This window comes from Nannospalax galili, unplaced genomic scaffold (genome assembly GCF_000622305.1).
Source record: "Nannospalax galili isolate Female #2095 unplaced genomic scaffold, S.galili_v1.0 scaffold212, whole genome shotgun sequence".
NCBI lineage: Eukaryota > Metazoa > Chordata > Mammalia > Rodentia > Spalacidae > Nannospalax > Nannospalax galili.
This window is the reverse complement of record NW_008333884.1, coordinates 2,323,394-2,336,651: the sequence shown is the minus strand read 5'-3', so window position 1 is coordinate 2,336,651 and position 13,258 is coordinate 2,323,394. Positions and strand designations below refer to the sequence as shown.

The 13,258-nt window shown below is 41.3% G+C and overlaps 1 protein-coding gene across 2 annotated transcripts in view; it reads right to left on the bottom strand.

Moving 5' to 3' along the window:
• Positions 1–13,258, bottom strand: part of Vps53 (VPS53 subunit of GARP complex) — a 182,014-nt gene that overhangs the window by 141,642 nt on the left and 27,114 nt on the right. For both annotated transcript variants that reach the window (XM_008828753.3, XM_017797063.2), the window contains exon 4: positions 10,693–10,759. In XM_008828753.3, the coding sequence (XP_008826975.1) occupies positions 10,693–10,759 (67 nt within the window). The remainder of the gene's footprint in view (positions 1–10,692; positions 10,760–13,258) is intronic.

Genomic DNA, 13,258 nt, shown 5'->3' with positions numbered 1-13,258 from the left:
ACTAATGGGAAATGTACGCTTATACTTTAAAAAGCCTAATCACTTTCAAGGACGTACACTTTAGGAAGAGAAAGCAAGTGAAAACTGTTGTCTATTTATTTACTTACTTATTTACAGACAGGTCCTCACTATGTAGTCCAAGCTGGCCTCAAACTCATGATCTTCCTGTCTCAGCTTCCCAGGTGCTGGGATTTTAGAAGTATGCCACCATGCCCCACTGGCAATTGCCATTAAAAAATACATTTATAGTGCCTTTAAAACTATTGCTGTTTGGGACTAGAGAGGTGGTTCAGGCATCAAGAGCACTTGTTGATCTTCCAGAGTACCTGGGTTCAATTCCCAGCACCCACATGTCAGCTCTGTTGTCCTCTTTTGGCCTTTGAGAGCACTATACACATACCAGTATATATACAGGCAATCAATAAAATAAAAATAAATGATTTTTAAGAAACTATTGCCAGGGCTGAAGAGGTGGCTCAGTGGTTAAGAGCACTGATTGCTCTTGCAGAGGACCCAGGTTTGATTCCAGCACCCACATGTCAGTTAACAACTGTCTGAAACTCCAGTTCCAGGGGATCTGATGCCCTCTTCTGACCTCCATGAGCACTGCACAACACAGGTGCACTTACATGTAGGCAGGCAATACACTCATACACATAAAATAAAAATAATAGCTGGGCATGTTAGCATATGCCTTTAGTCCCAACACTTGAGAGGCAGAGGCAGGCAAATCTCTGTGAGCTCAAGCCCTGTCTTAAAAAAATAAAATAAAATAAAATAAAATAAAAAATATAATAAAAGAAATAAAAATAAACCATTGCCATTTATTTTCTTTAATTTTCATCAATCAATGGGCTTCATTTTATTCCCAAGAAAGACTGAAAGTATAAATTGAAAGTGATGAAGGGTAAAAACAAATGCCATTAAACTGCCAATAACAAACTCATAACCCCACATACTGAAAGTCAGCACTATCCTGTGAAGTCCCACCACCTACCTAGTTCAGTCTCAGGAAACACTATTTCTGTTTTAATGCTTGAATTAGACAATGTGCTAATTTTTATGATGAAAAGCAGTATCTTCTCCTTGGAAGACAACCCACTTTCCTTATTTGGTTCATAAATCTTCATGATAGCCCTATTAAAAGTGAAGCAGGCAAGTATTATTAACTTCCTTTTCTAGGGAAAATGAAACAGAAAGATCAAGAAACATGGCCCTGAGCCAGGCCCAGCCAGTGATATAGATTTGTCATCCCAGCATTCAGGCAGTATAGACAGGAGGATCAGGAGTTCAAGGCCAGCCTGGGCTACATAATGAGTTCCAGGCAAGCAGGGGCTACAGAGAGACCCTGTCTCAGAAAGTCCAAAAAACCTCCCAAAAACCCTGACAGATCTAGCAACTAAAGGTTGGCATTCAGATCTGACAATTAGTCTAGAATCAACATGTGGTTGCCTCCTTCAGGCAGGGCATTCACTCTCCAGGGGGGTGCACAGGGACTGCATAATCTCCAGCTTCAGCCATTTAGGCTGCTTTCTTCCCTGAGGCCATGCTTGCAACCCTCTATCTGGAGGTTGCAGGTGACTAGCAATCAACAAAAGCCAACAGGGCGATGTGGCTGCCAAAACAGCTACCAAACCCGGGTAATGGGAGCACAGCGTCTTAACCAGCACCACCAAACATTTCAAGAACTGAAGACTCTAAAGAATCTAGAAAAATCACTGTCTTCTCTCCAGAAATATGTCTATCCATACAAAATTTTACAGTTAATTTCAGGGCACTGACAGACCCCCTGATGGTCTGTGGTATAACACAACCCTCTGAGCAAAGCAGTCTTCATCTTTATGAGATGGCTGGGTGCTTACAAGAGTCCATCACGGTTGGCTTGTTAACTACTGACATTCCCTCAAAGAAGGAGAGGTTGAGAGGGCCACTGACCCTTACTCGAGATCCCAGCTGTTCTTCCCAGTCATTTGTATGCAATTCTACCCTAACTGCATGTGGCCTTGGGGGTCTCAGGAGCAGCTGAAGTATATAAGCTTGGGGAGGTTAACTGAAGAGGCTCTATCTATGGGGCTATGGAGAAGCCATCATCCATTCTGGGCGAAGAATTTACTACTTTGGGGTCACCCATACTCTCATGCTCTGTAAATACAATAAAGTCATTGGTTTCTCAGGGTGAACTCTGGTGGAATTGTACTTTGGTTTGTTGATGGGACCTTATGAGGAAATAGATGCTGTTTCCATCTTTCCAGGAAAAGAATTCTCACAACATCTAGAATAGAGCTAGTGTTCCTCTGCAGATTCACACAGTGTCTACCCTGGGAATCACATTCTAAGGGGATGCTGCCATCCAGAACAAGGAGACAGGATGGCAAAAGCTCTGGAAATTACATCACAGAGTTAAGGAAACTCAAGCTGGCTGTTAGAAAAGGAACACAGTAACTACTCTTAATTTTCAGAAGCTGTAATAAGGAGAAAGGATTGGGCTTACCATGGTTCGGTTGGCAGAATTAAGGTCCATGAGGTTTACAACAAGGTCTGTATTACTATTTCAGTTCAGTCTAAGGGAGAAGTTTCTTATAATTAAAGTTGAACCAAACTGGAGTAGTCTGTCCTATGGACCAACAAAGCAGTAAGATCCCTATCATATACACATCCAAGCTTCTGCAGAACCATGAACTGTCAGAGAAGCTATAGAAAGAATTCCTGAGCTGGGTAAGAGCTTGTCACTACAACTGTCTAAAGCATCTTCCAAATCCAAGTTTGGTGAGCAGAGCTAAAGAAGGTGATAATAATTCTCTTGCCCTCCTAAACCTTAGTCATGCTCTGATCAAAGAGACAGCCACACAATAGCCAAGCTGCACACAAGAGACAGAAATCCTGTAGCTGATCCTGCCTCAGTGCTTCTCAGTGAGCCTACTAGGAACTGGTCAAAGTTTGGCCCCTCTTGAATTTTAATGCCTATTTTTCCCTCTTCTAACCTGCTTTTTCATTATCTCTCTACCTATCTTCACACTGTCTGTTATAATTCTTGGGAAGCTGTATGAATTTCAGAGCATATCAGATCATGTGTTGGTTGAATTGACTCACTTTATCCACAGGTTTTAAACATGTGGGCATTTAATTAACGCTTTGGACTGATGATTTCAGCAGATAAAAATGAGGAGAACTCAGGGTCATATGAACTTCATAAGAGCATCACAGGATGGTTAAAGGTCATAGACTAGACTGGTTCATGTTGGCCCACACAGGAGGTAGTCAACAACTAAAGGCTCTCCAAGTGCTCAACAGAGTGCTAACCAAGCAGCTGGTAGCCCAGAAACGTCAAGAAACAAAATCTGGCCCCACCATATCATTAATTTATAAATCATCCTTTTTCCCAAATAATTTTTGTTTTGTTTTGGTTTTTGAGATCAGCCTGGTCTACATAGCAAGTTCTAGACCAGACAGGGCTACATTAAGTTAGACTCTGTCTCACTATGAATTCCAGGCCAGCCAGGGCTAATATAGTGAGACCTTGTCTTAAAAAACAAATGGGGGCTGGAGAGATGGCTCAGTGGTTAAGAGCACTGACCGCTCTTGCAGAGGACCCGGGCTTGATTCCCAGCACCACATGGTGGCTTCTCCAGTTCCAGGGGAATCCGAAGCCCTCTTCTGACCTCCATGGCACTGCATGACATGGGTGCACTCACATGCAGACAATACACTCATACACATAAAATAAAAATAATAAACAAAAAACCCCCACAAAAAACTCTCAAAATCTAAAAATAATAAAAACAAAAAGTAAAGTGGAGAGAAACACTGACTTCTGGCTTCCACACATGTGCACAAACATAAGAACATGTATATATTTCACACATACATACACAAGCACGTACAACAACACAAACACAAAAGAATTTTTTCTTGCTAAAAATGTCTTAAGAGCTGGTGAGATGGCTCAGTGGGTAAAGGCACTTACTTGTCTTCCAAGTCTGAGGATCGGAGTTTGATCCCCAGAACCTAAGTAAAAGTAGAGAGAATTTACTCCACAAAGTTGCCCTCTGACTTTCACATGCATGTCATGGCACACATGCCCCCGCCCCACATATGCAAATAATAATTTTTTAAAATGTCTTTCAAGAGATCATGAAAGTCAGGCATACCTGCATTACCTAGCACTTGGGAGGTAGATCACAAGCTCAAGGCCAGCCTGGGCTACACAAATACCCTGTGCCCCAAGAAATAAACCACCACTACCACAACAAAAAAAGCAAACAATATACAGTGAATATGCAAAAAACCTGACCTCCTTATTTACACAGATTGAAAAGCATATCTGCTTTTGTTGAATGCAATCAAGATTAAATTCACGAAAGGAAAACTTCCCTTTGTTCATTCTGCTGCTCTCCTCCTTAGTGCTCCTCAGAAGCTGAGGAGACAAGTTCTGAAAGCATACTTTTCCTGTGTTCCAGGGAAAAGAGGAACACAGGGCCTCTTGACCTATAAAACTCACTATTTTGGAATACCCATAATTCTCCCAAGTCTGTGCCAGTCAAATGGAGACTCCCTACAGCAAGACACTGCCAGAGTCGAGCTTTCATCCCTAGGAGCTGACAAGGACAGGACCCAAGAGCTCTCTGGAAAAAAGAAAGTCTCCACTTCAGCTTGCATTACAACTGTTGGAAAAGACAGATGGAGGGGGTGACAGGAAAAGCAATTACTTCTTCTGGGCTTCCTCTCTGTCTGGATTCTAAGGAGATGAATACAAAATTCCATCACAGATTGAAATGTTATCTAAACATACTTGAAAATACAGTCTTGCTCTCTAAAATATTACCCATCCTGCTGCAGCAACCTGAAACCCATTTCCACATGAAGATAAGGAAAGCCACATTCCTGCAGCCCACCCACTTCTGGGTCTCACTCTCCCATGCTGCTATTTTGTGACCCACATATTAAAACATAACCAAGATGTGTGTCCACACAGCACGACCCAACGAAAGTCCTGATGAGTCATCTACTTTATTTTCATATTCTTAGAATTTTAAATACCTGAGACTCTCCAAAGTATTTTAAGATTTCTAGTGATCGTTCTAAATGTAGGCTGAGTCACACCAAACAGCAGTGCTATTCCAAATAGCAGTAACTTGGACCTATTCACAAGTGAATCAAGGGCTGGGGATCTACTTCCAGGTAGACCTACATGCACTTGCCTGGCATGCAGGAGACCCCAAGTTCTATCCCCAGCACGAAAAAAGAAAAAAAAAAAATTCCCCCACACAAATAGAGAAACATTCAAACATGATTAAAATGAAGTTCTTAATAGTCAAGGCCAAAGGTTTTTGGTTATTTGCAATTAAAAATCTTAGAGACACCAAATATTTGATACAGCTGCACATGGCCTATGTGCACTTAACTGTAAACATGAAAAAGATAGTTCTTACCTTCAAGAACCCTACAAACTAGCCAAGAGGACAAGATACATTAATATGTCAAGGGAGACCACAAAAGTCGAAGGCCCAGCAGAGGGCTGGAGAGTGACAGATGGGAAGGATATACATCTGACTGCTGATGTTGCCATCAAATTTCTCCTCCATAGATGAGGAGTAGGCCAGATGAAGGTCAAGTTCCTTTTGGCTTGAAATTCTGATTCTTTTGGTGCTATTCAGATGAGGTAAACAAAATATCATTTTAAAAAAGTAGTGTCTGAGCTGACCCTATTTAACTATGTAAGACTTTGAACTGTAAAAGCTGGAAAGCAAAACAAATATTTCGAACACTGATAATACTGATTGCCAACTTGATGGGATCTAGAATCACTGAAAAGACAAGCTTGTCTGTGAGGGATTATCTAGATCAGGTTAACTCTGGTGGGAAGACCCACCCTAAATGTGGGCAGTACCAGTTCATGGACTGGAGGCCTGGACTGAATGAAAAGGAGAAAATGAACTAACACTAGCAGTTCTTGCTCTGTGTCCTGACTGTGGACTCAAAGTGACCAGCTGCCTCCTGTTTCTGCTGTCATTTCTTTCCTGTCAGGAAGAAATGGAGCCCCTCCAACTGAAAGCCAGAATAAATCTTTCCTTCCTTAAATTGCTTCTTGTCACAGCAAAGAGAAAAAGGGTTGGAAGGTCCTGGGGATTCTGAAGAGGGAGATGACATGATTAGACATAAAAAAAGGAAAGCTGATCAGCAGAATGAGGGTATCCTATTCCTCTTTATTACCTCTAAGGTTCCTGTTTACATGAGATCTTAGTAGACAAGAACAAAGCAGTCAACACGAAGACCGTGCAAGGGTCTAGGAAACAGGGTCTGTCTTAGGAAGCTATTATGTCAACAAACACTGATGGTGATAAAAAGAAAGAAAATAGGCTACTTACTAATAGATAATAGAAGGGGTATATTAAGAGTGAAAAGAAAGTCATGAAATATAGGAAAAGTAGCGATGCATAAAATTAAAAGTGAGTGGGGGGATGGGTAGAGAGATGTCTCAGCAGTGAAGAGTACTGGCTGCTCTTGCGGAAGACCCAGGTTCAATTCCCAGCATCCACAAGGAGCCTAAAAAAAACATAACTCCAGTTCCAGGGGATCTGACACCCTCTTCTGATCTCTGTAGGCACTGCATGACATGGGTGCATTTACACACATGCAGACAATGCACTCATACATATTAATAATAAAATATTTTTAATAAAAAAATGGATCTGGGGAGATGGCTCAATAGGTAAGATACGTGGTTCTCAAGCTTGACATGAGTTCAATCCCCAGCATCCACATAAAGCAAGATATAGCAAGCAGTACATGCTTGTAGTCCTAGCATTGGGAAATGATCCTTGGGGCTTGCTAGACAACCAGTTTAGTCAAATCAGCAAGCTCAAGGTTCAAAAGAGATCCTGTCTCAAAATATAAGGTAGAAAGTAATTGAGGAAGACACCTGATCTCAATATCTGGCTACCACATTCACCTGTACATATGTGAACACATACAGAAAAACATGTACACAGACACACAATAAAAATACAAATAAAGCCAGCCATGGTGGCACATGCCTTTAATCCCATGCACTTTAATCCCACCACTCAGGAGGCAGAGGCAGGCAGATCTCTATGAGTTCAAGGCCAGCCTGGTCTACATAGTGAGTTCAGGACAGCTGGGGCTACAGAGAGGCCTTGTCTCAAAAAGACCAAAGTAAATTAATTAATTAATCAATTAATTAATTAATTAATTTTTAAAAAGCAACAACAGAAAAAAAAAAAAGAAAAATGGGAAAGAAAATCAAGACACCTGTGAGCCATTAACAACAGAAACAGGGATACGGGATATGAGGAAATTTCTACATATAGAATTAGACCCTTTCTTACACCCTAAATCAGCAAAATGAGCATTTTCAGAAATTAGCTTTACTAAAAACTGCCACAGAGAACTGGGCATAGTAGGCTATACCTGTAATCCCAACATTCAGGAAGCTGAAGCAGGATTGGGAGTTTGAGGCCAGCCTGGGCTGCACAGTGAAAAAAAAAAAAAAAAAAAAAAACTGTCTCTAAAACCAAGGGCTGGGGCTAGAGCAATGGCTCAGCAGTTAAGGGCACTGGCTGCTCTTACAGAGGACCCAGGTTCAATTCCCAGCACACGCAGGGTAGCTAACAACCATTGGTAATTCCAGTTCCACAGGAATCCAACACCTTCTTCTGACACTGTAATGACATGGGTGCACTTACCCACATGCAGGCAATACACTCATACATATAAAATCAAAACAATAAATATTTTTTTAAAAAAGCAAGGGCTGAGGATGTGGCTCAGTGGTGGAATGCCTGTCTGGGTTTGATCCCCAGCACCATAAAAAGTCAGAGGACAAATAATTGGATTGAAGGCACTAAACAGTCCACTCCTGACCTAACAGAACTAGGGAGGAGCAGACACTGTGGAAAGGCTAGAAAGGGATGCTCAGCATCACTGGTAGGACAGCAATTTCTGAAATAGAGGCCTAAACAGAAGAAAAGAATCCAAATAAAAAAGAAAATGGCTAACAGACAACATCCGGCCCTTCAGTCACTGAAGAATAACTCCTCTTCACATGCTTTTTTTTTTATCCCTTCAAGCCCCTCTCAATAGCCCTCTGAGGCTAGATCAAAAAATACACCAACACATACAATATACATGTGAGTACATGTGTACAGATGAAGGCTACATAACAAAAATCACAGTGCCAGGCATGGGAAACCTCCCTTCAAGTTGTTGATCAGAGACTCCCAAAATAATACAGGGTACTACCACAGCCCTTGATTGCCTCCTAGAACTGAAGGTAAGGCCCTATTGCTGAAGACAAGACATACTTCAGACACAGGACTTGGAGAAATTGACCTGGAACTGACCTGGAAGCCTCCTCCACAAAGACTAGCTCTCATAGATAGTATCAAAAGATACTATGCAAGCTGCCAAGGGAGGAAAACAATCAAGGATCCTACACAGCTGCAAAGCCTACAAACCACAAAAATTACTGGTCCAGAAAATTATCTATATTGGTGCAATGGTGGCACTTTTTTCTTGGGGGTAATCATCAGCTGACTAATTGGACTTAAGGCTCACTCAATGGGAGGAAATTCATGTGTGGTACTGAAAACATAGCCAAGTACACATGGCTGGAGAGGTCACAGACCCTAGAGAAGGATCTACTTCTGTCACTTCCCTAGAACAAAATAATTTCTTACTATATTCTAAATACTATATTACAGACAAGTGTACATCCCATCACTCATCAAAGAAGCTTCTTTTTGCCACAGAGACTATTACAGAGTTCCACAACAGTCAAATGCAGATACTAAGTGATTATGAAGTGCCCAGCCCTAAGTGGCACATCTACAATGCAACCTTTATATCTAAGGCTCAGAAAACATCATGGAAGAGGCGGGCAGAAAGAATGTAAGAGCCAGAGTGACAAGACACCTACCGCATTTAGAGGCATGATAGGGAAGCACCCATGAAATCTCCATAGTATGGTAGTCTAATAAGATTTGCATAATGACAAAACCAGTTAACATGTCAATGTAGATGGGGAAAATTTCACAGGGTCCCACCTCAAGATGAAGAGCTACAGGAATCAATGGATGTTGACGGAGGGAAAAATCAGTTTTCTCCAAGGACTAGCTCCCTGAGAGGTTATCTAAGCCCAAATGGGCAGCCCTAAACATAGGTACACATAAGCACCACAGAATGGACTCAGTGCATTTTATATAAATACATATATACATACATATTTATAAATGTGTGTATTTATACATAACAGTAATAATCAATTACTTATAATTGGGAGGGAGTCAGGGAGACATGGGAAGAATCAGAGGCTGACTAGGAGGGATGGAACTAATGTAAATACAATATTCATGTATGAAATTCTCTCTCGCTCTCTCTACACACACACACACACACACACACACACACACACATACACATATTAAAGAACAATGCCTTTAATCCTAGCACTCTGGAGGCAGAGGCAGGTGAATCTCTATGAGCTTGAAGACAGCTTGGTCTACATAGTGAGTTTCTGTTCAGCCAGGATTACAGAATGAGACCCTGCCTCAAAATATAAAAAATAACAAAATGAATCCAATTACCTGCTAGCTGGCAAGACAGGCACAAGAAACTATAGCTGCTTCATACAAATATTTCTTTTTTTGTTGTTTTTTAAAGATTTTAAAATCTTATGTGTATGCAAGTGCCTACATATGTGCATGGGTACCACATGCATGCCCAGTGCCCGTGAAGGCCAGAGGAGGGCATCACATCCTATGGAACTAGAGTTATATGCAGTTTTAAGTCACTATGTGGATGCTGGAAATCAAATCCTGGTCTTCTACAAGAGAAGCAAGGGCTCTTAACCACTAAGCCATCTCCTCAGCCCCATATCAATACTTCTTACAGCAATCAAGCTAAGAGCAAACCCCAAGCAACTTAGCTGATAGACAAAAATAGGAACTTTAGTTAGACATGGTACAGAAAACTTTTTTTTCTTTTTTTGCCTGCATGTAGGTAAGTGCACTCATGTCATACAATGTCAGAAGAAGGCGTTGGATTCCTGTGGAACTGGAAGTGCCGATAGCTGTTAGCTGTCATGTGGGTGCTGGAATTCGAACCCAGGTCTTCTGCAAGAACAGTCAGTGTTCTTAACTGCTGAGCCATCTCTCCGGCCCCATAAAACATTTTTGAAATAAGGATACTTCACATTGTCCAATGTAGCTTGCAGGTCACTGGCCCTAGATGAGCTGTGCATTGACATATGATCCTGGTCTGGTTGACACCAAGTGAGAGTTCATGGCTCGTCTGGGGGCAATACCCCTGCCATGGGAGGACAAGTCATTCATGTATGTGGAACAGACCAATAAGAAAGTGCAAACAGACAAAGCAACAATTTGGTCACTTGGTTTTTTTGGTTTTTGTTTTTTGCTTGCTTGTTTGTTTTTGTTTTGCTTGTTGCTGTTGTTTTGGAGACAGGGTCGAATTATGTAGCCCTAGCCTGGGACTTGCTATGAAGACCAGGCTAATCTCAAGTCATGGAGATCTGCCTACCTCTGCCTCCCAAGTGCTGAAATTAAATACATGGGTCACCACAACCAGCAGCATATTTTGTTTGTTGTCGTCGCTTGGTTTATTTGTTCTTCAAGAAATTAAGAGGATTATAATTAATAAGGAAGAATAGTTACTTACTTGTCTCCCATCCTGCCCCACATTTGTCTGACCTCTTACAACAGTTCGGATATTGTCATCCAGCTTCCTGGAAAAAAAAATTATAGGACACGTCATTCAACTAAACTCGATTCTGGGTGGACCAAAAGGAAAAGACAATCAGTAATTCACCCATGAACTTCTATGGAATATACCTGTTCATGCAGAAAACCAAGGAAGTGTGAGAGATAAAAGAATGAAGCTGTGCAACCAGTGGGCAACAAGAGTACATATAAGAAGCCAAGACTGGTGCAGGTCCATCTTTGCTTAAAAATATGGTGAGTGTGAATATTCAGAAGTTGGCTGAAAGGACCAATTAAAACCCAAGTCTCAGAGTTTGTCATGGAGTAAATCAGGAATGACAAAGTTGCATAAGTTTTATAGAAATAAGCCAAAACAGTCAAATTAGACACAAAATCCCTGCCTCAATGACTTAAGAGGGTCAAGGAGCCAGGGTGACTTATGAATCACTTACTCTCTGTTCCCTGATCATACAACATGTCTGAAACAGATCTATGGCTTCCAGGTTCTCTTTCCTCTGAGGTTCAACAAGGGCCACTAAATGGCATCTCACTGAGGTGAATTTCTTTTTTAAAAAAATATTTTATGGGGCTGGAGAGATGGCTCAGCAGTTAAGAGCACTGACTGCTCTTGCAGAGGACCCAGGTTCTATTCCCAGCACCACATGGCAGTTACGAACTGTCCTTAACTCCAGTTCCAGGGGAATCCGGCGCCCTCTTCTGACCTCTGCAGCATTGTAAGACATGGGTGCACTCACATACATGCAGGCAATGCACTCATACACATAAGATAAAAATAATAAATAAAATATTTTTAAAATTTTTATTATTTTTATTTTATGTGTATGAGTGCATTGCCTGCATGTAGGTAGATGCACCCTTATCGTGCAATGCCAGTGGAGGTCAGAAGAGGGCGTCAGATCCCCTGGAACTGCCATTACAGACAGTTGTTAGCCACCATGTGGGTGCTAGGAATTGAACTTGGGTCCTCTGCAAGAGCAGTCAGTACTCTTAACCACTGAGTCATCTCTCCAGCCCCAGTCAGATGAATTTCTGTCAGCTTGAAATACCTACCAGACAGGGGTCTTGAGATCAGCAGGATGTTTTTACTCTCGATATAAACTCTGGATAACTTAGTGGTCTCTACTAGAACTGTTACAGCTAACGTCCACTAAAATGACAAGGAGGTTTCTTTGTGATTCTTGAAGCACCAATGGAACAATACATTTATGGCACAGTGGTCTTCACTGAAAAGACCTGAAGAATGTTGGGGGGAAGGAAACACTCATCTTCTAGACTCAAAATGAACACTTTCAATTTTCAAAATTAATTTCTCATCCAAAGTTTAAACACAAACCCTCAAATTATATTTGAGGTAATGGAAGCAAGTTATTTGTATAATGAAGACATTATTTAACACCTTCTTTGTGCTAAAATCGTAAACCCAGACACGGATAAGCCAGAGTAAGGTCACTGGGCAGGAAGGCATCTGCCAATCACATGGACAATCAGCTCCCAAGTTAATGGGCCATACCCAGGTCAACTTGCTGATCCAATATTGCAGCTAGCAGGTAACCAACAGATACACTTACAAACCCATCTCCACATTTGAGCTTCGGCAATACAAAAAAGGTAAACCCACTAAAGAAATAAAATCATTGAAATACTGTAGAAAAAGTTTTGCCTCCTTTTATAATAACTTTTTTTCTTTTTTTTTTTTTTTTTTTTTTTTTGAGACAGGGTTTTCATGTATCCCAGGCAGGCCTCAAACTCACTATATAGCCAAGGATGATCTTGAACTGATCATCCTGCCTTTAACTCCTACATGCTACGATTACTGGTGTATACCCCGACACCTGGTTTATGAGGTGCTGAACATTGACTCCAGGGCTTCCTGCATGCCAGGTAAGCATTCAACTCAACTACATTCGCAGCCCTGATTAGCTATTTTTTATTTTATTGAGACAGGGTCTCACAATGTAGACCAGGCTGGCCTGAAACTCATAGAGAGCCTCCTGCCTCTGCTTTCCGAGTGCTGGGATTAAAAGTGTGAGCCACCACACCCAGCCTGATTAACTGGGGTTTTTTTCATTATTTTTATTTTTCATGTGTATGAGTGTATTGCATGTATGTATGTGAGTGCACCCAAGTCGTGCAATGCTGCGGAGGTCAGAAAAGGGTGTTAGATTCCCCTAGAACTGGAGTTAAGAACAGTTCATAGCCACCATGTGAGTACTGAGAATCAAACCTGGGTGCTCTATAAGAGTAGTCAGCGCTCTTAACTGCTGAATCTGGATTAACCAGTCCTGATTAACTGCTTTTAATAGATTCTATTATAGCTCCCTTTGTTCCATATAACTGAAGACTGGCCAAAGAATTAAGTTCCTTGCCTCAGGGCCCACGTGGAAACCCACATAAAAGAATTTTTTTTAGTATTTTTACTGTTCTCCTTTTTCTAATATTTTATTTATTATTTTTATTTTATGTGTATGAGTATATTGCCTGCATGTATGTGAGTGCACCCGTGT